Raw genomic sequence first — 27514 nt, 5'->3', positions numbered from 1 at the left:
ACTTTGGACATGGACTCAGTACAGCTCAGTGCATGATATGTTTGTATCAGAAAGCACGGATATCCATGGAGTCAATTCAAAAGAGATGAAAAGACTGACAAAACTTTACAATATTTGATATTTATACCTTTTGTAAGTAACAGTTGTTGACTCCCCTTCAACCCGACTGGTTTCTGTCCAATAATTGAGGTAGTCGTTCTCTCAACCCACACAGCGAGCCTACCACATACATCCTCTGTGAGAAAGGGGGTGTGCTCTCTGGCCTTATGGTCCGTCATGTGCTACATTGAGCAGGGCGCATCCATTTTGTCTCTTAATGCACCTTCCCCCCATCTCGCACTATCTCTGCTACTTTCCTGCCTTTTGGCGTTTAGCTCAGACACCCATCTGTGACTTTGAGTCGTGCTAGGCTGTGCAAAACTGCGCATAGCTAGTTCTGCCGATGAGAAATGAAAGAACTTGAAATTTACACAATACTGTATAAAAACTTAATATGATGAAAGCCTATTAAAGCAACTGAATTAGTAAGCACATTAAAACGACTATAAACAACACATTCACACACAATTTAAACAACTTAACTATAAAAGACACACATATACACATAATGCAAAACTTAAAATTAATACCTGCAGAAAGCCATTACTACAGCTCCAAACACTAAACTACTGATTAAAACGTCACTGTCACTGTTTTCTCACTTTATGAAATTCAAAAAAATCAAACGATGTAAACAAATGTGGGGGTTTTTTGTTTGTTTTTTTGCTGGTTTTCCAGCTCCAAAACAGTTTGTAATTTTTGTATGACAATTTTAGGGTACAAGGGGACTTGCTCAGAATGGTGCCTTTTTCTGGTTTGGTGAAAAAATAATCTGTTCTTGAGTTATAGGGATTTTAAATTTTGATTCAGAGCACGCTCAGTACAGCTCTTACAGCTTTGCTTTGTGCCTCTAACTCAATCCCAGCCGTATGTTAATGCAACATAACACACACCCTGTCGTGTGTATCCCTTACATACATGGTGTTGATGTAATTGGATTTCCCTACTTATAAATTGCCAAATTTAGGGTAAGGATTCTTGATTCATTTTCTTACCTGATAGGGGTTAAATGCTACCGATGACGTTTTTAGAAACTGCAGGCACAGAGCCACTAGTCAAGCCACCACAGATATGCCTCAGAGGCTACAGCTATTCTCTCTTCTGTTTTATTTCACAACTTCTTTCCAGTCAGGATGCAGATCGATTACACATTTTTCCTAATGTGCATTTCAACATTTATGATGTTGATGCAATAAATCATTAATGCGAATCAGTGTTTGTCTCTAGAGCAAGACAAACCGGGCCATACTGACGATTACACCCCAATTTTGTTACGTACAGCTGTTGCTTTCAGTGAGCCCAGTCCTTTACTGTATGGGTCAAAGAAAGAGGTAGGGATTGGTGGTACACAACTGTACTTGCAAAATTTACAGATGCAGGTTGGAGAGAGAATTTCTGTATGACACGAGTGTCCTTTGAAAAGCTCTGCGAAATGGTAAAGCCATTTATGAGCCTATAGGATATACACCTGTGTGTCAGAGACCCCATCCCATTTAATTCGTCAAAACATTTTATTAAAAAAACAGTTTCCTTGTCACTGCAGTAGTAAGCTGCTTCCTTCTGACGAGGCATCATGCTCATCATCCCAAACACACGCAACCACTCATGCGCAGGATTTTTAGTACACATGCGCACTGCCGAAATAATATTGTAATCCGATCACCGCGTTTACAAGGCAGCGAGATCGGATTTGTAAAGGATTTGAATCGGTTAACCCATGTCCGCAAATCCGATTACCTGGAATCGGATTACGGAGAGAAATCCGATTCCCAAATCTGATTGCAGAGTTTACATGGCAGGATTTCAGAATCATATTACTCTGTATATCGGATTTGAACAGGATTTGAAGTGCCATGTAAACGCACTGTGTTTTTGTATTTGGTAATGAATAGGTGCACATATGATTTACAAGGACACAACGTCACTGCGTTTACATGGCACTTCAAATCCGATTACAGAGTAATCAGATTCGGAAATCCTGCCATGTAAACGTCAATCAGGAATTGTTTATGATAATACTGCACCCACGACCTCCAGTTTTGTTGCAAACCACCACAGTGTGCATACCAAAGAGGTATGAAAAGGTATGGTTCTCTCAATAAAGTTCCATTACAGGTGGGGCGCAGTTTAACCTTTTCACTGTCACATTGTTTTTAACCCCAGTTTAAAAATGATTTGATCTGATATGACTAGGGGTCTACCTAATTTGCGATTTCATAGAAATTGGGAAATTGAGGGAACACCGCAAAATTCACCTCTTTTAGGGGCCAATGTATACCGGACAAGTACAGAGAAAATAAAAAAAAAGAAACCTTGTTTTAAATGAACTGCTGCACAACGCAAGCGACGCAAACTACGTATCTTCCTTCTGTAGATGGGCTTTTTTTTAATTCCTTCGCCATCCGGTGTGTATTGCACTTAGGCAAATAACATTTACAAAAAAATACTCCAAAGCGGTTAACGTTCTTGTTTACTGTTCAAATGACAACAGTGTTTTAATCAGCCTATCCCTGTGTCTGTACTGGCTTTTCTGTGACCTGTACTGTACAGTAGGGGGTGAGACAAAGTCAGTGCTGCATTGTTTTGATTTAAGTTGCTAAAATCTAGTTTTCAGCATTGGAGGTAAAATTACCAGAAATGGGCGTCAAAGCAAAAAAAGCAAAGTATATTTTGGTGATTGATCGTGTAAAGATATTTCCCAAAGAAACTGTACATGCAGATGGAGGTCATTGTTTTTGCACATCTTTTAATGTGTCTTTGGAGAAAATACGATCGATTTGCTGTTTAGCTTCAGAATCGCACATTAAACTAAAGGCTACTACAGAGGCTGCTGAACAGAACGTAAAATAAACCGCTTTCAGAAAACAAACTGGAAAGTCAGTGCAGGCAAAAAGTATTCCTGTCGGTTGTAGCCAAGTTAAATCAGTACTACAGGTACCATCTAGCACAGCCACCTCGCATCAAACAACCCTCTGCTTACTTTTTAAATGCAGTTTGAATTTTAGACCGGAATAGGCACATTTTCTTTGTTTTAACTCATAGCTAATAAAATAAATATGACAGCGAATGTACTGCATATATTGCCTATATTAAAGTGTGCCAGATGCCCTTGGGTAACTGAGTTTTTGGACTGTTTCCACTCGATTTCCACATCTGTATAACTTGGCAAAGCTTTGTCTTAAACTTCCAACCAATACAGAGGATGCAGAACGTGCAGTCTCAATATATGGGCAAGTCCACACCAGACAGAGAATGTCGGCAGCAACTGCTGGGGGATGTTTCATGCTTGCCTGTAACAAATGACAGCACTCTGTTTTAGTAAGGAAGCAAGTACCACTAATTTTAGGCTTTTATAGTGCTCTGAAATACTGTTTACTAGGTATTAGGAAATAGGTTTATTTAATGTTTTAAACAGGTCTGCGAAATCCTAATTTTATTCCATAACCTACCCGCGAAAAATACGTACATTTACTGCAATTTACCCCTAGATATGACATACCCCTAAGACTATGCTACTTGGGATCCTTTGTTTTTGGTGTCTAATTAAGGTTGCAGTAGAATCTGAGAAGAACTGGGTTATTTCGTATTTTGCAAGAAAAAATAATGTGCAGAAAATGAGGGTTTCACTTTTAAGATCGTTGCTGCAGTTCCGTAATTCAGCCACCACAATAATCACATTTAACCCTTTAAGGACAGGGATTAACACGATAATGCTGAAGTGGGCTTCCAGGACCGCGATGGTGTAACACGATAAAAAAATCACTTCATTTTGATGACTTACTGAGCCATTGTACTTTGCAGTACAGGCTTAAAACACATATCCATGGATAGGGGAGAGACTGACGTTCACTTCCTGATAGTCACTGAGAGGGGCATTTAGTGTCTAAAGTGCGGAGACAGTTTGCAGCAGCCCGGCAGAGACAAAAGCAGAAACAAAACATCACAGGAACATGTTTAGAGCTAATAAAAAAAGGGGGAAACAATGTAAATCTGATGTATTTGACTTATAATTATATTAGAACATTTATTCTGTCTCATGTGTTTTAATATATATGTTTTTAAATATCAAAAAACGAGAACATAAGAACATAAGAACATAAGAAAGTTTACAAACGAGAGGAGGTCATTCAGCAGATACTATTTAATGAACTAAATGTATCAGGTATGTTTTTTTCCCCCTTATTACTGATAATAATGGAATGAATAACTTATTTTATTTATTTTGAGAAAATAAATCGAGAGTAGTGTCCATTATTGCTTTTAAAGAATAAACGTGTATTATGTCATTGCAATCACTCAGGTGAAACAATGTCATGTAATTTGCCCAAACATCAATATTTTTCAGCAAAACTTTCAGGAAGTATTATAAGGTCCCTCGGGTCATAGAATAACACATTTTTATACATGTATCTCTAAGCAGAATACATAATAAAAACAAATCGGTTAGTGACTCCATGACACCTTGAAATGTTACTGAAGTCAAAACTCATCCACATTATTATCACGGTACAAGCAGCAGATCTGGCTGGTCAGCAATGCAGGATATGTCAAGATCGAGTGCCTGAGATGTAGGTATCTTGTGCTGGGTGTGTGTGTGGGGGGGGGGGGGGGGGGGGATTTGATTTACTGGTAAGGTACTATAATTTGTTTCAGACCCTGGTCATCAAGTAAGCCCAGAAACATCACAGATTTGTCATAATAAAACATTTGAATATTTTTTTATTCAATAGACTCCGGAGAAAAAACCGAATGAACAGAGGAACAGGAAGCGGAAAGTAGAGCCGTATGACACCAGTCAAGGTAAAGGCTCTTTTTTCTGTGAGCATATCTTATGTAGAGCACATTTGGCTTACATTGCGTTATCATAGGTGATGTAAAACCACACCCATGGTTAAGTCTTAACAAGTATGTTGTTGCCTTTTAGCACAAGATGAATGTACAGTAGTTGTGTGAATGTGAGTAGAAGCTACATAATAGAATTAGACAGCATGTTTTGATAAAAGTCTTTGTCAATCAAGTCTTTGGTTTCTGTGTTATAAGATTTGTCACACATTAAGAACATAGAAAAGTTATAATCAAAATAAGGTAATACATGAATACTTCCTCCTAGTTGATCCCAGAACTTTGAAATGTGTTACGTTTCTTTATAATATATATTTTTTTAAATTCAGCACTGTTATGGATGGTTCTTAAAGAATCTCAATAATTCAACAGCAACAAGAAGTCTTGGTAATACATTCCATGCACTGGCGGATTTATAACCTTATATGTATGTCCTAAAGTATGTAAAATACCAGGAAGGATTGGCTTTTTAATTATGTAACCAGTGCTATTTAGATCCTATGCCTCTTTACTGGATTTATAGTACGTTAAAACTCCCTCTACAAGCGGCCCTGTTGTGGGAACAGGAAGAGTAGATTGGATAAAAGCACAGAACAGAGTCCTGCGTGGGACCATTTTGTATGACTTGCTACTACAGGACCCAACTCGAACCTGTAACCCGACCCACTTTAATAAGACCTGAAGCTCGACCTGAAACCATAAGTGTTTGTCCTTTACCTACTTCCTGCGTCGACTGACTTGCTCACATTCACACGCAGATATATCTACCATTCTGCACAGATTGAGTTTATACAATAGTCTATACAGTGTGGTCGCTTTCTCTAGTGATCTGGATATATTTTAACATTGTAACATAATAACTATCTCTACTTACTATACTATAAAATACCTCTCTGTTCCTTTCGTGCCACCAGTTGAAAGGGAGCTACACCTGTGTTTTCGCAGAGATGTACCAGTTTTGTGGCTGTCGTCCAAAAGAACATGACACGTTTTACAAGCAACAAATCCAGTCGGACGTTCATTATTTTCATTTGCTATGATTCCAAAAGAATTCCACACTTCTGATTTAACTGTCAAACTATTATCCACTACATGATATAAACCCTGTGCTATCTTTTGTTTCACCTTGTCCACAGGCATTTTTAATATCGCCAAGCAAACGTGCTAAAAGGATCTTGCGACTTATCAAACAAGCGGCAATACAAACCGAGAACACTGCTTAGTTAGCTGACTCCTCCCTAATCACCTCCTGCTTTAGTGCAGGAAATACCAGTACATTTACCTTCTAATACGTTATTTGGGAAAGGGTTACAGACGAGTATGCTGAAAGGACATAAAGAAATTTGTGCCAAGTTAATGCTTTCTGGATACAGCCCTTTGCAGCGAGACCACACTGATTCTTGTGTATTATAGTTAGATTCAGATGTTAGGGTCCAATGTGTATGTTATGTTTAAGGTACTTGTGTCTCTTATGCCTCTTCATTCCCCAATGCCTACACACAGATAGCAATGTTTCTCCATTCCTGGCAAACTGACAGTGGTTGTGGTAACAGCATTGATTATACCAGCAGAGAGCACGGTGCCGTTGCTTTTGGCGCACTGTTTATATATTCCTGTCCGCATTCCAGAATAAATATGTTTTTCCCTTTCTAGGGAAAGGCACAACAAGAGGGCATAAAATCAGTGATTACTTTGAGGTGAGAAAAATATATATATATTTTTTAAACTTTCTTTTTTGTTTCACAGGGGGACCAAAATAGAAATGCATTACACTAGGGATGGAGAGATTTGTATTTTATTTTATAATACATGAATATCTAAATATTAATTTACACTTTCAACAAACATTTAAGCATGGGAAATGCCAGATTTGCTTATAATCTTCTCAATCAGTAGTCTGTTTCTGATACTGGACACAGGTTCTGCAATCAAAAGAATGCAAGCTGTTAAAACCCTGCAGTGTTGGGGTTTTCATCATCAAATATTCAATCAAAATTTTAAATATATTTCAATATTTTTTGTTTGAATTAGACAAAAAACAAAAGTATAATTTGTATTACAGTAAAAATAATCTACATTTATTTCAGACATGATTTATGCATTGGTTTCCTTTGGATGATATATAGTTTTATACAATCATAAAAAATGTTATTTGAACAAATAACAATTTCAAGCAGTTTGAAATATTCAAATATTTGTCCCAACACTGACCAATGTTGTCATTTGGTGTGTACTACTGTAAACATATTGCTGTTTGTTGTTTTGGACATGCTGACGTGTTTGACTCGCCTGGTAGGTAACCCTGGGTTTTCTCTGTGCCAGTTTGCAGGTGGCAGTGGCCCTGGAACAAGCCCTGGCAGGAGTGCCCCTCCTGTGGCTCGGTCTTCACCACAACATTCCTTATCCAACCCCCCTCCTTCTGTAAGTATTCACCCTCCCCCTGCCACAGCTTCCATAACCACTTGCTCATCTGCTGATGACTACAGCTATAGCTACATTCCATTTGCACATTTGTATGTGAACAAATTCAACACCCCCCCCCACCCAATTCCCTGCCAGTGTAAATAAGTGTAAGGTTGGCAGGGATGGGGTTAAATCTGTCTCTGCCAACAGTCACAGGTGTGGCCATTCCCCAGTTAGGTAATTGAGTGATAATTGTGGAGTGGCCACCTGTATATAAGGAAGGAGAAATCTTTTGTGTTGGAGAGGGAGTTAGGTAAGTGGAACCGTGTGGAACTGTGTTTTGTTGGTGAAAGTAGTGAAGGCGAATGCCCAGCCTACATTTGATTGTTTTGTTTGACTTTTTATTTTGGCCCTCGTTCTGCAGTTTGTTTGTTCCTGTTTATCTGTCTGTTTGGTTAATAAATGTGAGTAACAGCGCTTCACTGCAGTTTCTGTCTCTGAGTCTCTAATTTCTGCCGGTAAATCTTGGGCCGTGACACTATCCTGTCACACTTTTTTCCCACTTAGAAAAACCCTAACCACACAGTGTGGTGTAAATCTGTGGGGGTAGGGTGTTAAATCATTTTTTTTCTGTGATTTGTCATGGAATTACCCTATGCCATTACGTGCTGTACACTTTGTCTAATAATCAATTACATGTTGAAGTCATTTTGAAAAAGTGACGAGGGCCTAATATAATGGCTTTTCTGATTTAATTACAAACATTCCCAATATGTTTAAGCTTAAACATTGTTAATCTCCAGGTACAGCAAGGCAGCCCTTCATCTACAGGCTCGTCAAACACTGACCATTCCTGCAGCTCCCAGAAACCCATCTCTGTCCTGCACAAATCCACACAGGTAAAGAACACGCGCATCTCTTGTTTTTCCTGTCAAAGCGACATAACTATGAAACAAGACCATTTTCTAATTGTTCATCATAGTTCTCATTTACTGTCTTTTAAGAGTATATTGAAGTAGTGTGATTGCCGTTGAATTAATCAGACTATAAATGCAAAAAAAGAATGGGTTGTCAAACCAACCTGATGCAGTCTTGGGACTGTAAACCTTGTAAAGTTATTTTTTTATACTTAATCTACAATTAAGTGGTGCTTCATAAGGGTTAATATGAAAGTAAACAAGATATGAAACCAGATGTTCTTAAATATATATTATTGTACACCTAGATAATGAACAAGTCCTGTTTATGTGACTTGTTAAAGAAAGTTAAATTAAGTTATTGAGAACCTGTGTGTTGGTGTACTTGCAGTCAGATCTCACAATAGAGAAGCTCACTGCCCTGGAAAACAACAAGAACTCTGACCTGGAGAAGAAAGAGGGCAGGATAGATGATTTATTACGGGTAAGAATGATGCTTCCTGTTAAGCATTTGGTACACACCGCTGTGTGCTGTAGGTTGAGAACCAAGAGGCAAGCAATGTATATGTATGTATGTTTTTATAAACAGAGTCCTGTGCCAATTCCAACATTTCAGACATTCCCATAGTAGTGATACCTGTTTTTTAAAAATCCTGTCATCAAGGCTTTATCCTCAACTCTTCTGTCTTCAGTAGCTGCTTGGTTTTGTTGTATGTGTTGTATTTTCTCCAATTCGAATATGAACTTGCTATTGGTGCTCCGATGTATTGATTTATTTACTAAGGACTGTAGTGATCTTCACTGATTCCCAACATTGTATCCTCAGACGAACTGCGACTTGAGGCAACAGATTACTGAGCAGCAGAAGATGCTGGAGAAGTACAAAGAAAGGTTAAACAATTGTGTGACCATGAGTAAAAAGCTGCTAATAGAGAAGGTAAGGAACCTTTTGAATTCTGGAGGAAAAGGTATTTAAGACTACAGTCCTGTTTTTTTGTCAGATACCTAAAAAAAATGGTATTGTATTTCCTGCTCTCTGTCGACATTAGCATAAGCTATGAAGGCTATAAGCTTTTGAATCCTAATTTTATTTACAAGTTCAAACTGCATGGTTTCCAAAGTTATGACTTTTTGGGAAAATATCCAATGTGACTTTTCAACTCTGCAAGCCCCCCCCCATACTCTCTATGTATATTAATGCAGATTGTATGGTTGGAAGGTGAAAGGCCACAGTGGCACATGATTTGGATAAAAGTATCTGCAAAATAAACTAATAGTAATAAAAAAAAATAATAATAATAACAGGAATGTAGAAGTCTCTTTAGTCCTGGCACATAGGATTCTCCATACAAACTCAAATGCGATGCAAGCCAGATAAAAGCAGTTTTAAAGAAAAATGATTACGCAACATAACCTAAAATCAGAATCAGAATGATGAATGTAAAAAAAAAAACTATTCAAATGACATTTGAAGCTAACTGCTATAGAAGGAACACACTGCTAAATCCAGGATGCTAACCTGACTGTTAATCTGAAGTCAATACTTGTCCCTGAGGATCGCACTCTGTGATATTTAAAGATACGTACTTAACAATGCTTGGGTAGCTGGAAGAGAAGTTGGAAATCCTCAGTCATTTACATATTTTATTTCTACTGTAAAAATGCAAGTATTGTTACAGTAAAATACAATACATTTTCTGGAAAGTTGGTAGAATTACAGTTAACCCCAAAAAGAGATTTTGTTGTAAGGGCATCTGTAACACACCAGGAGGACGATGCGAATTAGTCACAATGTATCATCTGCCAATGATATTGATAAAGAGCTCTTAGAAGATGTGACGTGTTGGTTTTCTTGTTCAGTCCAAGCAGGAGAAGATGGCATGTCGAGACAAGAGCATGCAGGACCGTCTCAGGCTGGGGCATTTCACTACAGTCAGACACGGAGCCTCCTTCACAGAGCAGTGGACAGATGGATACGCCTTTCAGAACCTCATCAAGTAAGGAGACAAAGTCTCAAAGACTTGTGGCAGTGTTGTAACTCTTTCAGTACAATGCGAGTACAACACAACTAGCAACGTCTTTGCAGCTTCAGTTCCCTAATTTAAAAAATAAATTAAAAATTGATATATTCTGACTTATCATGAATGGCTCATACAATTTTATTAACACATGCCTGTAACATCATGCTAAAATATCTTCAGGGGGAGACAAATACCTTAAAAGAAAAGCAGATGAAAACAAAAAAATGTATTTTTTAGGGGTCTATGGCAAAGTGGTTTGTAGTGCACAGGTGCAGTGGTGATGCGGTGCTCAGGAATGATCGACACAAGACAGTTCACGGTGAAAAATCAGCTCTTTTTTTGCTTTCAAATAATAATACCTGGCTCTACACAACGGTGTATCGCTCAGGCAAACCACGGGGTTCAGTCCCGAAATAATAATACACTAAACAAGACACACACAAACACAACACGGTCACAAGTCCAGAGTGAGTGCTGTTAGTGAAAGTGGTGATTTTACAGGTTTATTCGTGTCCGGGTTTAATTGCTGCTGGTTTAGCTACAGTGGTTTAACACTCACAGTACTGAATTACTTCCATTTCCCAAACGGGCCCTTTCAGTAACCATAACGAAGGAACAGATTACAGAGTCACATCCCCTATTATACCTTCAGTCACGCCCCCTGCGATAGCTAGTTCAATCACGTCTCCTTCAATCCATGACTGACACTTCGCGTACCGCATTAGGACGATGACTTCGGGCATTGTGACTCCGCCCCCTTCCTGGATGGCTGGCTTCTGACTGAACCTGGAATGAACTGCCAGACCATCCAGTACGAGGCATACTGTTTCATTCGCTCTGTCACAGGGTGCCATTTAATTTTCTTGCCACATTTAAAATTGTCTTTTTGTGTTGAATGTTTCATATTTTATTGATTTAAATACCTAATATTTATAATTATTAATTAGGGTATTTATTACTCTGGTTGTTCAGTATTTGACTAAACAGCAACTTATGTACTTGTTTAACAAACTTTTTTGTTGTAATTTATTTGGCAATTGTAATCCGTAGATTATATCTGTAAACTAACCAAAATACTGGTCATCTGTTGGTCTTATTTATCCAGTGAAATTACCACCGGAGACTGCTGTTGTACTGCAAGCCTCTTTATTTAATGTGCTTACCAGATTCTGACATGCTGCAGGAAGAAAATACACTGGAAACTAATAATGTACTGATTAATCGCTTCATTGTATATTTTCGTATAGGTGTTTCGGGATTGCAGTTTTAATATGCTCTGTATTGTCCTTTTTGTTTCATTCAGACAGTTCCTTTAACAAATGCATGTGATCTCAATTTCATGTTAATCTGTGTATATACAACATGCCCCTGCTGCCACAAGTAATAAACATTCTAAATAAATCATGTTGTTAAACTTTTGTGGTAGATTATTTCAACTAAAATTAAAAAAATTATCGTCTAGTTTATCATGATTGATAATTGTTTGCTGAATCAAATGTGCCAGATTTAATTCCAATAATCAGTGCAACTCCACTGGTAGTTGGGACTCGTACATACTGTAATTCTATGCATAGGTGAGCTAACTCGTACCTACTAGTCCTTGTACGTGGTATGCACCCCACCATTTACATCTATGTGTCATTTTTGTTGTTTTTTTCTTCAGACAACAGGAGCGAATAAACTCCCAGAGAGAGGAGATTGAGAGACAGAGGAAGATGCTAGCAAAGCGGAAACCACCAGCTATGGTCCAGATGCCACCCCTAAATATAGAGCAGAAACAACGGAAAAACAAAACCAACGGTGCTGAAAACGAAACGTAGGTCTATGTCGCTGTGGCCAGTAGTGATACTAGTTTACTGTGGTGTTTAATAGGGATATTCAAAAATACCTTCTATACTTGTGGCTGTGTAGTAAACAGGTAAGCCGCTTATGCAAAATTAATCAATCAGATGTCTATGGAGCCTTAAGTGAACTTCAGTCGTGAGGGTTGCATTCTTCCAACTTCTACAGGGTGATTCGAAACCCGTGTTGGAGCATCATTAACACTGCAGGGTACGTGAAGGATGAAATGCTAAAGAAAAATGTCTGACAGACTCTGATGTATTGTTTGGCCACCAAAGGGTTGTTCAGTTAATATTTAGAAAGCAGTGTGGTCCAGTGGTTAAAGTCCAGGGCTTGTAACCAGACGGTCACTGGTTCAAATCCCCCCTGCCACTGACTGACTCATTGTGTGACCCTGAGCAAGTCACTTAACCTGCCTGTGCTCCATCCTGCGGATGAGATGTTAAATCAGTGTCCTATTGTAAGTGACTTTGCATATAATGCACAGTTCACAGCCTACCTCTGTAAAGCGCTTTGTGATGGTGGTCCACTATGAAAGGCACTGTATAAAAATAAATATATTAAATTATTTAAGTGGAGTTGAAAGCAATGCAAAAGAACAATGTTGTGTGAATTATGAAGCACCCTGTATAGCTCATCTATACAACACAGAGCACTCTTTGGACCCATTTTACCTATATGGTAATTATTTGTTTTCTTGCAGGTTAACTTTAGCAGAGTATCACGAACAGGAGGAGATTTTCAAACTTAGGCTTGGGCATCTTAAAAAGGTAATTTCAGCTAGCATTCGGCAACAGAAATACAATAAAAATCCTGTTTTATCAATACATAATGCAGCCCTTTAGACTACTTAAATTGCATTTATCAACGCAATGTGAAAACATTATTGTGAAATGCAGTTTGTTCAGATTGGACAAACAGACTTGTTTTAATCTTGATGTTGTCTTTTAAACTGTTCTCTGGTTTACTGACTAGGTTATCCATTATGATTCACATTTTCAATATAGTTCCTACTTTCAATGAATAGCAATCTTTCTTGTGAGTTACAGCAAATACTGCCTCTTAATATATGAAACCAATGCTACTGTATTGTGAGGTGCTGTCAATATGTTGTGACATGGAGTCATTTGTAGTGGAGCTCAATAATATCTGGACATTTTCTACATGTTGATTAAGACTTTTGTAACTTGCATTCTATATTGTGCCTGTACTATTGTGTTTACGAATGTGTAAAGCTGTTTTTGTTTCATAACGAATGTTCTTGCAGGAGGAAGCTGAGATCCAGGCTGAGCTGGAACGCTTAGAGAGAGTACGAAATCTGCACATCCGAGAACTCAAGAGGATACACAACGAAGACAACTCTCAGTACGTCAGTCTGTCTTCTCAATCCCGAGTTCACAATGTTAGCATGTCTAGTGGATAATGCATTAACACGTTTTGTTGTCTTTTTTAGGTTCAAAGATCACCCCACACTGAATGACAGGTACCTGTTGTTACATTTACTGGGAAGAGGTGGATTCAGTGAAGTGTACAAGGTAGGATGTTTCAAATGTTGAATAGTACGCCACATTTTAAATGTGTGGTGAGGGTATGGAATGGGTCACCTAGTCATGTTGTTGATTTCTGAATCACTTGGATCCTTTTAAGACCCAACTTGACAAAGTTTTGAGACCAGTCGGTTATCCAGATGGGCATAGATGGCCTCCTCCTAATTCGTAATATTTTTTTTTATGATCTTACAAAGACTAGACTGTTTCTAGAATGTAAATGTTACTTTTGCTGTTTTTGTTTTCTTCTTTCATAGTGGTTTTAGCTTGTATTATTTAAAGAATAAGCTTTTTCTTAGATCTTTGATGCTACAGTAAATAGAGTGCAGTCAATCTGATGAGGGACTGAACCTAGGTTGAGTTTTATTTATGCATATTCAGTTTTTAATGGTGCCGTCAATTAAAATAGTATATAAAAAAAAATGTTTTCCACATATAAAACTGGTTTTACTTCTTGTCATCAATGGCTTGGTTTACATGCAAAAATAAAAATAAGTCTCACCTTTTTTGTCACACTATTTTGTTAGTACCTTTCAGGCAATTAGCATTTAAACTGGGGTTGTGCTGAAGAACTGCAAGTAAAGCAACCTAATTGTGAGGGAAAACAAAACAAAAAACCCAGACACAGCGTTTGCACAGATACCAACAGAAATACCAATATTCTATAAGAGAGTGCTTTTGTACTATCCATGCACTATTCGCTGACATTTTTTTGACTGCTTATATATTTATATACATATTCTTCACGTACACACAGTCCGCTAAAAAACTGAAGCTTGGGAGGAAATTCACCTTTCAGCAGGACAATGATCCCAAGCACAAGGCCAAAGCAACACTGGAGTGGCTCAAGAACAAAAAGGTGACTGTCCTACAGTGGCCCAGTCAAAGTCCTGATCTCAATCCCATTGAGATTCTGTGGCACTATTTGAAAATTGCGGTCCACAAGCGTTGTCCAACCAACCTGAACAACCTGGTGCAAATCTTCCAAGAAGAATGGGCCAAAATCACTCCGACACTGTGTGCAAAGCTGGTACATACTTACCCCAAAAGACTTAAAGCTGTTATTGCAGCGAAAGGTGGCTCTACCAAATATTAATATGTGGGGGTTGAATACTTATGCAAGCAAGATATTTCAGTTTTTTATTTTTCTTAAAAATATTTCCCAACATAAAACCAATGTCACCTTACAATAATTGATTTTGAGTTTCAGTGTTTTAAAATAAAATATCAAACAGAACGAAATTTCAGTGTACCATTTGTAATTCAGAAATATGAGAGAATTGGTCAGGGGTCTCATACTTTTGCAAGGCACTGTATGTATGTGTGTGTGTGTGTATATGTGTGTGTGTATATATATATGTATGTATGTATGTATGTATGTATGTATGTATGTATATAATATATATATCCCTGGAGTGAGTGCGTGTTCATGGTGGTTTCCTATAAAAATTCAATGATATATTTAATAAATTTTACGTACACTGAAGGTACCACATCTGACTCAACCTGAGTCATCTGACTCAACCTCATTGCTTGCTTCTAAATCCCGTGCTTTATTCAAGTAATTCGTCCTCCAGATCATCGCTGTTGAGAAAGTGCACGCCACAAACAGAATTCTTTGGTGAACAGATTTCACGGTGAAGTCCCCTCTTTTGACTTGTACAGACCACACCCAGAAGCGAAATACAGCACTCCTTTTCCCTGGAAAGGGATGCACCCGAAGCCCTGACAGGTTGGAGTTCGTGCAACCCCCGCACACGCACATATTCACCATATTATTTATTTATTTTAGTTTATCTCACAAACCTGTAGGCCAGACATACAGGTTAAGAACTGCTTCCCTTTTGAAATGTCACATGTGACGTGGTACAAAAAGGTCATGTTTTTGGTAGGTCCGTGATCCACATAATCACATTTTTTTTTTAAGAAATGAATAATGCTAATATTCTCAATAAACACTGCTGCGTCCATTTCAGTGATTAAAAAAAAAAATGCAAGATATTCTTTAATCAAATGATCTCTCTGGGAGTTGAAAGCAGATCAAATATTTACAATTCCACTAAAAGAGCTTTTATCATGTGAGGTAGCCCATCTATCGTCCATTCCTTATAGGTTATAAAGGAGCCTTGCTGCTTTCATTCAGACCATCATACAGTGTTGCCTAACCTTTGAAAAGCCCTAAGGAGGGCCTGTCAGCAAAGTGATAAATCTTCTCCTGTCCGTAAAGGATTTCAATGTTTTGTAATGTTGAGTTTTATTTGTTAGTACAAATAATTACAGCAGCAAATTTGATTCAACAACTCTGTGTTGACATAACATACACATAAGCAAAAACACAGGAGTAGGAGTGAAGATATTCTTCCTTTTACTTATAACATTATATTAAAATGTTAAATATATTAAAATAAAAATGTGGTGTGTTGTGACTAATGAGGTCCTGGGCCTGTGCAGCACTTTTCATCCAATCAGAGTTCTCGGTTTGCCTTGGCCGTCCTCCCTTTCATCTGGAGTTTTATCTCACTTGTTTCTTTCTTTGTTACAGGCTTTCGACTTAACAGAACAGAGATACGTAGCTGTAAAAATTCACCAGTTAAATAAGAATTGGAGAGATGAGAAGAAAGAGAACTACCACAAGTATGTTAACCTTATGTGTGTGTTTGTTTTTTTGGGTAGGCTTTTGGGAGAATGTGTTATAGTATCTAAAAGCTTTTGTCATTGAAGAAGCAAAGTGGTCAAATGGTTATATGGAGACTAGAAACCACTAAATCATCCAGTTTTAAAATTGCAAAGAAGCCACATATGAGTGGCGTCGATTATCTCCAGTTTTACTGAGGGAGTCAGATTTCGAACAAAGGGAGTCAGATTTCAAGCAAAGACAAATTCTGTGTTTGACCCCATTTAAGTGATGTTAAATACGAGGACATGATAGGGCCACCTGGGATCACATCTTAAAAATACTGTAAAACAGCCTAAGATAAATATCAAGTTTATATTTGCAATGTACTCTTCCCAGTTAGTTTTAATTTTTTGTCCTGAGCAGTTGTGTTGTGTTTTCAGACATGCCTGCAGGGAGTACAGAATCCACAAGGAGCTGGATCACCCCCGGATAGTCAAACTGTACGACTACTTCTCCCTCGACACAGACTCGTAAGTGACTGCTGTCTGAACTTATTTGTTTTTAAATGTAGTTTAATAATATTTAGTTTGTGAGAAACACAATGCAGATTCAATGTAAAAGGTTCCTACTGTCTTAGATGAGCTTCGGTAGAGCCTTGCAAGTTTTCAATTGTGAACATAAAATTTTAAATACCTGCTGAAAAGAACTGAAGTCAGTTAGACTTTTTACATGTAATGGTTTTAAATCCAATTTCAAAACATTACTGATGAAATATACAATATTGATTTATATTGTCATCGCCAATTTTTTCCCCCGGTTTTCTCCCCAATTTAGTATGCCCAATTATTATCTGTATCCTGAGCTTGCCGCTCGCAACCCCCCCACCGACTCGGGAAACGGCGGCTGTAGCATGCGTCCTCCAAAACTTGCTCCTGCCAAGCCGTCATTTTTCGCACTGCGGGTCCACAGCGATGCCATCAGACCTATAGTCCCGGAGGACAATACAGATCTGGCAGCTCCACTGCAGAACCACAGGCACCCTATCAGCCACAGGGGTCGCTGATGCGCGGTGAGCCGTGGATTCCCCTGCCGACCTAAGCCCTCCCTACCCAGGCAGCGCTCGGCCAATTGTGCACTGCCCGCTAGGAACTCCCGGTCACGGTCGGCTGTGACATAGCCTGGTTTCGAACTTGCAATCTCCAGGCTATAGGGCACATCCTGCACTCCGCACGGAGCGCCTTTACTGGATGCGCCACTCGGGAGGCCAATATTGATTTATATTGAATTATGAATTGATAACTGCTGCACTCATAAAGAGTTTGTTTAATTAATTCTGAAATGGGCAGTTAAAAAATCCTAACATTTCAGTACACACTCATTACAAAATTAGGTCTGAACTGTGCGGTAGTGCTAAATTCTTGCAGTGCTAAGAACCAATCGTGTCTAGTTTGCTCATGACATTTTAGAAATAAATAATATGCAATACAATATTTGATTGTTAATATTTGAAAATTACAATCCTATTTTTTTACATTTATATTCTGTATATGTGCATATATGTGTGTGTTTATCTGGTGGATTTATACATTTTAATTAGTGTTCCGCATTTCCGGTTTCTGAATTTTACCAAAACTTCACAGGATTCTTTTTTAACTGGTCGGTCGGTTTTTACTGATTTATACACGATTTTTGTCTATTATTCAATGTTTTCCCGGTACTATTTTCTAACAAATACACAATATTTTGATTAAAATGTTGTTTTATTTTGACACTGACATTCTACTAAGCAGCCCTACGCTGTATCCTAGGATACAGTTTAGACATCAGAGGATCAAAATGTGGCGCTCTGTCACTTCACAAATACATTATCACTTGATTATGCTGGCCAATCAAAGTTTGATTATTGTGGCAATTGCTGGGCATATTAACTACTAGCTTGATCAAAAACTAAATTGAAATACTTACACAGAAATATAATATTTTTAGTGTATGAGGAATGGGGAGAAAACGTAAATCACTTTATGAATATTCAAAAGAAAACAAATGTTTTGAAGTATTCAAAAAGCAAATACAGCAGAAGTGGATCAGATGAGGCATATCGTTGCAGATACTTTTTATCTAGATAGTTTGTCCGAGCACTGTGCTTTGCTGGACAACCACTGTTTATTGCAGAGAGGTGTGTATTGGTGATTTCGTGCGACAGTACTGTCAATCAGCTAAAACACTGCCTAATGCCAACAATCTTAATCGTAAATATTTGACAGAAAATGGTGATGCTTTAGTTTGTAAACTTATGGAACGCGTTGATGTAAATGTCCAGTGTGATTTTTGATGCGTCTCCCGATGGCTTGCACTGCCCAATTCTGTCAATTTCTTTTCTTTTTTATGATTTCAAGGTGAATAAACCTGGCTTGTTTTGTGCTGATGTCATGTTTATACATGACATCAGCACAAAACAGGGGGCAGCAGTGTGGAGTAGTGGTTAGGGCTCTGGACTCTTGAACGGAGGGTTGTGGGTTCAATCCCCGGTGGGGACACTGCTGCTGTACCCTTGAGCAAGGTACTTTACCTAGATTGCTCCAGTAAAAACCCAACTGTATAAATGGGTAATTGTATGCAAAAATAATGTGATATCTTGTAACAATTGTAAGTCGCCCTGGATAAGGGCGTCAGCTAAGAAATAAATAATAATAATACCTTCTGTAGATACTAGTTCCGTCAGCACAGCGATTGTGTATTGAAGAAATTAAGCTGACAAATGGTTTTTGATTCAAAAACACTTTATGTACAAGAAAGGTATACCTCCAATACAATCATATAAGCACGAGATTTAAACTGACTTTGGACAAGGTCTCAATACAGCTCAGTGCATATGTTTGTATTAGAAAGCACGGATATCCATGGAGTCAATTCGAAAGAGATGAAAAGACTGACAAAACTTTACAATGTTTGGGATTTACACCTTTGTAAGCAATTGTTTACTCCACTCCCATTTGTCTTACTTCTGTCCAATGATAGGGGGAAAAGGGGGGGGGGGGTTCGAATACCACATTGTACCTAGCAGGGTGTATCCATCCTGTCTTTCAGTTCCCCTCCCCCATCTCACACTATCTCTGCTAATATCCTGCCTTTTGGTGTTTAGCTCCGACACTTATCTGTGACTTTCAGTCGTGTTAGGCTATGCAAAACTGCACGTAGCTGGTTTTGCCGATTGGAAATGAAAGAACTCGAAACTTACACAATACTGCATATTAAAACAAGAAACAAAACACATACACACACAATTTAAACATAATGATTAAAAACAACTTAACTATAAAAGAAAATTGCACACATAATATAAAACTTATAATTAATAACATAATTAATACCTCATGCAGAAAGCCATCACTACAATTGCCCAAACGTTCGCAAAGTACAAGCTCATTTGGGTAAATGTGACTTCGATTTGCACAGATTCTGCTTCATCATACATGCCAGGGACATTATTTATCAGAAACCAGAACTGCTATGCATCATATTTCACATGTAAAGTGTGTATAATCCCTGTTTTTTAATACAGTATATGTAAAATAAACTTCCCGATTAGATAAAAACCGAAAATGCGGAACACACATTTTAATGCAGTGATATGCAAATATGACCACGAGGGGTGCACCGATAAAAATGTTCTTGGCCGATACCAATAGCTGATGGTTATCTCCCCATATCGGTCGATACCGATAATAATAGATAGTGCAGGTAAGCTGTTGTAAACTACTAGAACAAGACACAGGGCCTATATTTAAACTGTTTTATAATTATGAATGTTAAAAATTAACAGGTATCGTTTACTTGATGTATTTTATGACAGAAATGAACAGGTATTGTTTACTTGTTGCATTTACTTTAGAAAGTTAATACAAAGAATAATGTAGTATTATATTGTGTGCTTGACAGCAATTTATACATTTGTTTTACAACATAGGCACACAAAAATAACATTTTCCATTTATACCAGTAAAAACAATTCTGTAGAAAAAAATATATAATGTGACATTAAACTTTTCTAGCCACTTACTGTCAAACATTGCATATTATAACTTCTACCTGTACTGCACAGTAGAAAAGAAATGTAGCCTACGCAATGTCAACTACAACAAAGTTAAATTCTTATTTTAAACATACACTCCTTAAAAATGCAGCCCAACTTAAATTGTTCACTTAATCAAAAACATGAAAGATGTCATAAATATCCGGTTACAAAATTCAGTCAAACTTAAATTCATTACTTACAAAAGATGGTACAGCAATCAATTCCTGCTTCAAAGTGCCACAGAATACACCCGTAACCAATGTAGTTTAAGCAAACAACAGTTACAAAAGGTAATTTTGAAGTACATTGTGGTGGTGTTGTTGTAGTAGTAGCAGTAGTAGTAGTAATAATAATAATAAAAATTATAATAATAATAAAAATAAGTTAAACCATCAATGATATTTAGGAATCAACCTTTTTTATTTTTTTTGTTAAAGCATCTCACAGTTCATCGTTGGATTTAATGTAGCATCAAGTCTGTTCTGCACATAACTCACTATCTTCAGATATTTAATAACAAAAATCCAAACACCGCTCTTTTGAGACATATTTACTGTAGGATGAGCGCACATTAAGAACATAAAGTTTACAAATGAGAGGAGGTCATTCAGCCCATCTTGCTTGTTTTGGTTGTTAGTAGCTTATTGATCCCAGAATCTCATTAAGCAGCTTCTTGAAGGATCCCAGTGTGTCAGCTTCAACAACATACAGCTTTATACAGCACTGGGGAAAGTAACTGAGCCACTCAGACTGAGAACGCTCAGAAAGCCCACTGACTGAATTTAAATGACTTAACACTCTGCTACACGAGAGCGCTGAGTGACTTTTAAAATGGCGACTAATAGTTATTTGCTTTTTGGTATTTGATGTTATGGTTGATAAAATCACCCAAAATGAGGGTCTCATTGGTGTTGCATTCCTAAAATCAGGAATGTTAACCATAGACGATGATCTAGAAAATATTTTACCAGCAGCCCTTACCTGGACTCAGGGAAACACACGCGTCCTCCGAAACGTGTCCCTGGCAAGCCGTCTTTTTTCGCACTGCGGATCCACAGTGAAGCCATCAGACCTATAGTGATGGAGGACAACACAGATCTGAATGGCTCCACTGCAGACCTGCAGGCGCCCTGTCAGCCACAGGGGTAGCTGGTGCGCGGTGAATGGTGGATTGCCCTCCCGACCTAAGCCCTCCCTACCCGGGCGGCGCTCGGCCAATTGTGCGCCGCCCCCTGGGAACTCCCAGTCACGGTCGGCAATGACATAGCCTGCATTTGAACCTGCAATCTCCAGGTAATAGGGCGCATCCTGCACTCCACGCAGAGCGCCTTTACTGGATGCGCCACTCGGGAGCCCCCCAAACCGCATCTCTGTCTCCATTCCTGCTCTCATCTGCCTGCTGCCTGCCTGCTTCAGCCACGATAACAACCCAAATACATCATAAGTAGCCTTTTTAGAAGTTTGATTTTAATAAAATAATTATTTATTAAATGCCTATACCATTGCGTTTGTTTACAGTTAGACTACTGTAGTACAGTTTATTTATTTAGTTAGTTTATTTCTAAGCTACTTTATTTAGAATTTATTGTCTAAGAATAGAAGTTAAAAAAAGACAGAAATGCAGTTTTTTTTATGTATCAAGATTTATATATTTTAAAAAAACACACATGATAAATGTATCCATTTCATGAGTTTTATTAACAAATTCTGTTAATTTAATATATACAATTACAGATTATTATCAACACATACATGACGACTTTAAAATGCTTGGTTCCAAAATGTGTCACTCTTGGACATAAAATTGTACCGGGCTTGAGACACCTGGTGTGAGAGGCACTATAATGTAGTAGTAGTATTATTATTATTATAATCGAGTAAAACCACAAAATCCAACCATATTTCTTAATGTTATCCTTCAACTTTTGGGTAAATTCCCTCAGCAAATGATTCTTTCATTTAGTATATCCAATTGTTTATTACCTATTTCTATTAATTTATACATTTTTTGGTCACTGTCCTCATTATGTTTTTCATTAGCGAATTTCTTAAACCATGATGGTGGGCTACTCTGTGATGATCTCCTTCTTTTAGATTTTGAGGAGTTTTGGGTGATGCTGATGTAGATGTTACTGGAGGTGCTGCCTGCGGTTCAGGAGATGATACTGCGGCTGAAGGGTCTCAAACGCAGCAACTGGTTATTGCAGGATCCCTACCAAGATTGTCATTCATTACATCAAAATATTCCCACGGTTTTATTATTATTATTGTCGGATACGGTTTTGTAAGTTTTATTTTTAAATTTCGCCATTTTTTGTCACACACTACTGAACTACAAAACTGTATCCAACCGCCTGAATGTTTAACCCTTTGCGGTCAATTTATTCAGCGCGTCTTAGGTGCGTCAGGTCCAATTTATTTTCACATGCGCAGTTTATTTCAGTCGTGCTGTATAAAAGTATTTTTTTCACAGTAAAACAGGTTTAAAAGGCCCTGCATATCAACAGGACACTCAGCACTGCATCTCCAGCCCCGCCCCACCCCTTGTTCGCTGTATTTTTCACATACCTCTTCATAGTCGTGCATAGGTAAATCATCTCCTGATCACTTGTTTTATCACCAAACTCCTCAATAATGCGATCCAAGTCATTATTTATTTTATTACTATAACATCTCAAAAAGCTCTGCAAATGTCTGATATTCTTTGAGCGCTCGATGCAGAAGCAGCTATCTTGTTTGTTTATGTCCGTGTTATCTTTGTGGTGCTGGGGCTATGTGTATTGCTGAGATATGCCCCCCCTTTTTTTTTTCTCTCGGCTCCTATCGATCTCACTCGGCCATTGAATGGTTTTCTCAGCTTTTTCCAGAAAAAACACGACTAGAGACCTATGTTTTACGTCTTTTTGATAATGTCGGACAGGAGAGGGAAAACTGTAATGTCGGGCCTGGTCCGACATAGGACCGCAAAGAGTTAATGCAATTTTGTCCCAGACACGTTTCTTCTGGCCAGGTTTGTGGAACTGCTCCTTGTTAATCCGGACCTGTTCTAGCAAAAGCAGTGTGGCAGCATGTGTCCAGCAGTGCTGTTCACTCCCTAGAAAAATAAATAAATAAACAACAATTACAACCAGTAAATCCATATTACAAAACTTTACAGTACCGGTAGTTATAATGGCACACAGTAGGTACTGAAAATGACTACAACGGAAAAGCAAGGTTGGCCTTTGTATATTAACATGGTATTAATTTTTGTCATGGCATATATATTAAAAAGGCAACAAAAAATTACATATCATAACCCCCTTTTTAAATGTTAAATAAAATATGACGCATACATTTTCTATACACAATAACTGTAGGCTATTATAGTAAAACAGCCCCAAGTCGGTAACATTAGTCTAGCAGACTAAGAATGTTTAACTTTAATAATTAAAAATGTTAATTTCATTTTAAAAGGAATCTTAATTGTATTGGTATTTTACTCCAACGGACAAATTACAATGTAACGGCCGATAAATCTTAATATGCCAAGATGCTACATTTTAAATCATCCAAATCTCCATACCATATATAAAGAGATAAATACAAAGCATCTTGCCCTGTGTGAAGTTGCTGCCCCGATCCCGGTACCTCACTGAGCTCGGTGCTCTGTTTGGACTGAGCCTCATGTCTGGCTGTGTTGAATACCGACATTGCATAGGATTGTTTGAAAATGAATAATAATATTAATACTACTAAAAATAATAATACATTAATAACTATAAAATAATGCTATATAAATAACTATAGAAAAAAAATGTTGTAATAATTAAATGATAATTCGAAAACCAGTAATTTTTACCATATTATGTATTACTACATACCTTCATTAAGTCTAACCAATTCATCATCAGTGACATACAAAGTAAATTTGTCAGTTCCGTCTGTCACCTTCACTTGCTTCCTGCAGGTGGCCATCTCCGTCCGCTCTCTCTGATCACTGACGAAAAATGCTCAGGAGCGCTCTGAGCAGCTCAGCAGGAGCGGAACTGAGCAAGCCATTTAATTGATTATTTTACTGAACTGCTCTGCACGCCCACTGCCTCAGTGTTCTTGTGTCATTAGTAAGCGCGCCTGACCAAACATTAAATTCTATGCTGGAAGAAATTCAAGCATGAATATCGGTGTAAGTTATCGGCTGAAATAACACAAACTGCCAATAGCCAATTGTTTTTTTTCCTTATATCAGTGCCATGCCGATAGTCTACCAATTATCGGTGCACCCCTAACAACCACACTAGACACCTAGTAACCAGGGTTTTCAAAATAAGCCGGCGACTGGCGCGATCCACTGCCGAATACTATATTTTTGCCGGCTACTTTATTAAAAAAAATATTAAGATTATTTTTGGGAATTATCATTAAATCAATTTTACCGTACTATAAGGAGATATATAGTACATAATAGCTATACATATGCACCCCAAAAAAACTGTATTTCCTTTGTTGTGATATCGTAAAAATATATACCCATGTGCTTGTCGCAGTTACATTGGCGGTTCATGTATAGAGGCTGTACGCCTTTAAGACGACAGGCATGATGGGATATCATCTGAGCCCTTTGTCAACTGATATACAAATGCTTTAGTGCAGTGAGAGGTGCTATATTAACACCAGCAGAATACAGTAACGCCAGTTTGATGCAAAAGTTGTGATGGTGCCCAAACGTGTGTGAATACTGTTGTGTAAAAAATATAGCTTTACATGAACAGTTGCATTCAAGAAATTTGGAACAAGAACAGCAAATCAAAAATAAAAATACACATGTTGCACATGTCGTGCCATTCACAAAATGCTCTGAAAGCTTAACATAAAGAAAATGATTTTAATGAAGGGCTGTAATGCAGCAAAAAGCTCAATATTTAACAAAGTTTTTTTGTTAACTTCAATAAACCAAACTTATCTTTTGCCAGTCAAATTGTAGAGTGCCTAAAGTTTTGAGTCCCACGAACACATTTATTTTTGTCTGTTGCATCTTCTTTAGCAGTTGCAACCTTGTTTACTGTCAGGAGTTTAAAGGCTGCTACCCACCAGACGCGATGCGGCAAGCGGAACTGTACAGCAACGTGTCAAAATGAATTGAACCTATACTTTTTGATAAGTATTTTTCACACCACAGACAACGCGACAGGTGACACAGGAGCAGCACTGGAGCGACGCAAAATAAATAGGATTGAATCCTATTTTTTGCGATTTGACGCACGTCAACTAGGGCATTGAGCAATCGGAGAACAGCTTCAATGCACGTGGTCCAGCAGGGTGAAGCAGCACCAAAATGAGGAGAGGGGTATTGCTGCAGAACGCAGACTCGCACAGCGTAGCTCTCACAGGCAGCTCTCACAGGGTAGTGCTGTGTGCGCAACTCGTAATAGACTTCATCATTATATGCTACAGCACGATCACATGATAAGGGTGATGAATTTAGGTACTAAAACTAAGTTTATTTCATAACAATAACCTAACCCTAAACCTAAGGTTCGTGGGGTAATGGCCGTGGATCACCAATGAATTGTCACAGGGTAATCACTATGTTCAGTGTTCTCCCCCTCCCACACCCTGTTCATGGTCACATGGTAGGGTTGTTGAGGGTGAATGAAGCGCAACATAAATTACGAGTTGCGCACGCAGCACTACCCTATGTATGCTCCCTGTGAGCGGTATGCTGTGCGAGCCTTCGTTCTGCAGCTAGATACTCTTGAAAATGACGGAGGAAACAATAATACTTGTCATTGAAAAAAATACCCAGAGCTTTATGAGAAAGGTCATCGCAATTATAAAAACACAGATTTGAAAGATAATATATGCGAGTCCATTCGAAGGAACTGAATAAGCCTGATGTGTATGATTTATTGCTATATATATGGAAATACCATCAGAGAAGACACTTTCTGCATCATGTTTACGAATATGTACCGGTCTTGATCATAGTTTTGCCATCAGCAATTTTGAACAGTTGTATATATCTGGCAGTTTTCAAACCTGTCACATCGCCTGTGTTTCTTCTGGTGTGTGTGGTCATGTCGCTGCCAAAGTATCTTGTTGTCAATTAAAAAATCGCATCGCGTCTGGTGTGTGTAGACCTTATGTGAGCTGTCAGTGTTAGATGCTGTCAGATAAGGACTTGACATAACACTGAGCATGGGAGCTGCAGCATGCTGTTTTCTATATTACTGTACACAAAGGTGCGGTTACCAATTCCACACACATTTTCAGCCAGTCTCGTATTGCAGGGGCCTTGATGCTCCAAAAGTCAGTTGTTGCTCTTGTTTTGCTTTTGCCTTGCTGTGAGCAGTGCTGAAATAAAGCTCCTTCATTGCACTAATGGAGTACTTTGTCAGACACTACAAGCAGACCACAACTAGTCTAGCACATTCTTAAACCATCCAAAATTGCGCTAGAATGCACCATATTAATCCCTTTTTTCAAAAATGTCCCAGTGGGAGAGGGGACACCCCCATCGGCACTATGCTCACAATGAGGTCGGTGCCCCTTACTACCTTGTAAGGGCGACATCCCTTGAACAATACGTTCTTTTTGAACGACTCATAGGAATCAGTTCATTTGATTCACCGTATCAAACACACTACATGAAATGAGTTGAGTTACCAGCCAACAACTCATGAAATGATTCGGAAATTACTCTTGAATCTACTGATCATTCTGAAATTTCCAACTCAACTCTACACAGAGCCCACATAAATAAATAACACTTTCGTTATAATTATTATACACGAGTACCAATAAACTAACCTCTTATCACCAGACAAATGTTGTGGTTTTCCAAGATTTAGTGCAAATGTGTAATATTGTACTTCATATTATTATTTATTTATTAGTATTAGAGCAGCTGGGGACATGAGCTGCATTCTTTCATATGTGCCATCTAGCTAACTGAAAAACCCAAATTGTATTTGTTTAAATGTACATGTCTATTTGTCAGATGTTTATGTATTATTTTGAAGCGTGCATGGTGTGTGCTGAGTGCTGCAAATTTCATAGTCGGGGTTTCATAGACAGTTGCTTTTCTCGTCTCTGATTCATTGTAACTGGGCAACCGGGTGGGTTTAGATCGTATTGTTGAGAAAGTTATGAAACTTAATCCCAAATCTGCC

At 38.1% G+C, this 27514-nt stretch overlaps 1 protein-coding gene across 3 annotated transcripts in view; it reads left to right on the top strand.

Annotated features, from left to right (window-relative positions):
- The window catches only part of tlk2 (tousled-like kinase 2), a 55549-nt gene that overhangs the window by 14859 nt on the left and 13176 nt on the right, over nucleotides 1-27514 (top strand). For 2 of the 3 annotated variants that reach the window (XM_034909358.2, XM_059006576.1), the window contains exons 4-16: nucleotides 4830-4899; nucleotides 6595-6638; nucleotides 7264-7362; nucleotides 8148-8243; nucleotides 8653-8745; nucleotides 9088-9198; nucleotides 10122-10258; nucleotides 11946-12098; nucleotides 12828-12894; nucleotides 13392-13489; nucleotides 13578-13659; nucleotides 16214-16305; nucleotides 16729-16818. In XM_034909358.2, the coding sequence (XP_034765249.1) occupies nucleotides 4830-4899; nucleotides 6595-6638; nucleotides 7264-7362; nucleotides 8148-8243; nucleotides 8653-8745; nucleotides 9088-9198; nucleotides 10122-10258; nucleotides 11946-12098; nucleotides 12828-12894; nucleotides 13392-13489; nucleotides 13578-13659; nucleotides 16214-16305; nucleotides 16729-16818 (1232 nt within the window). The remainder of the gene's footprint in view (nucleotides 1-4829; nucleotides 4900-6594; nucleotides 6639-7263; nucleotides 7363-8147; nucleotides 8244-8652; nucleotides 8746-9087; nucleotides 9199-10121; nucleotides 10259-11945; nucleotides 12099-12827; nucleotides 12895-13391; nucleotides 13490-13577; nucleotides 13660-16213; nucleotides 16306-16728; nucleotides 16819-27514) is intronic. The other variant, XM_034909359.2, reaches the window with a different exon arrangement.

The sequence above is a fragment of the Acipenser ruthenus genome, chromosome 33 (genome assembly GCF_902713425.1).
Source record: "Acipenser ruthenus chromosome 33, fAciRut3.2 maternal haplotype, whole genome shotgun sequence".
Classification (NCBI taxonomy): Eukaryota; Metazoa; Chordata; class Actinopteri; order Acipenseriformes; family Acipenseridae; genus Acipenser; species Acipenser ruthenus.
Note: the sequence above shows the minus strand (reverse complement) of the source record. Positions and strands in the feature narration are given on the sequence as shown.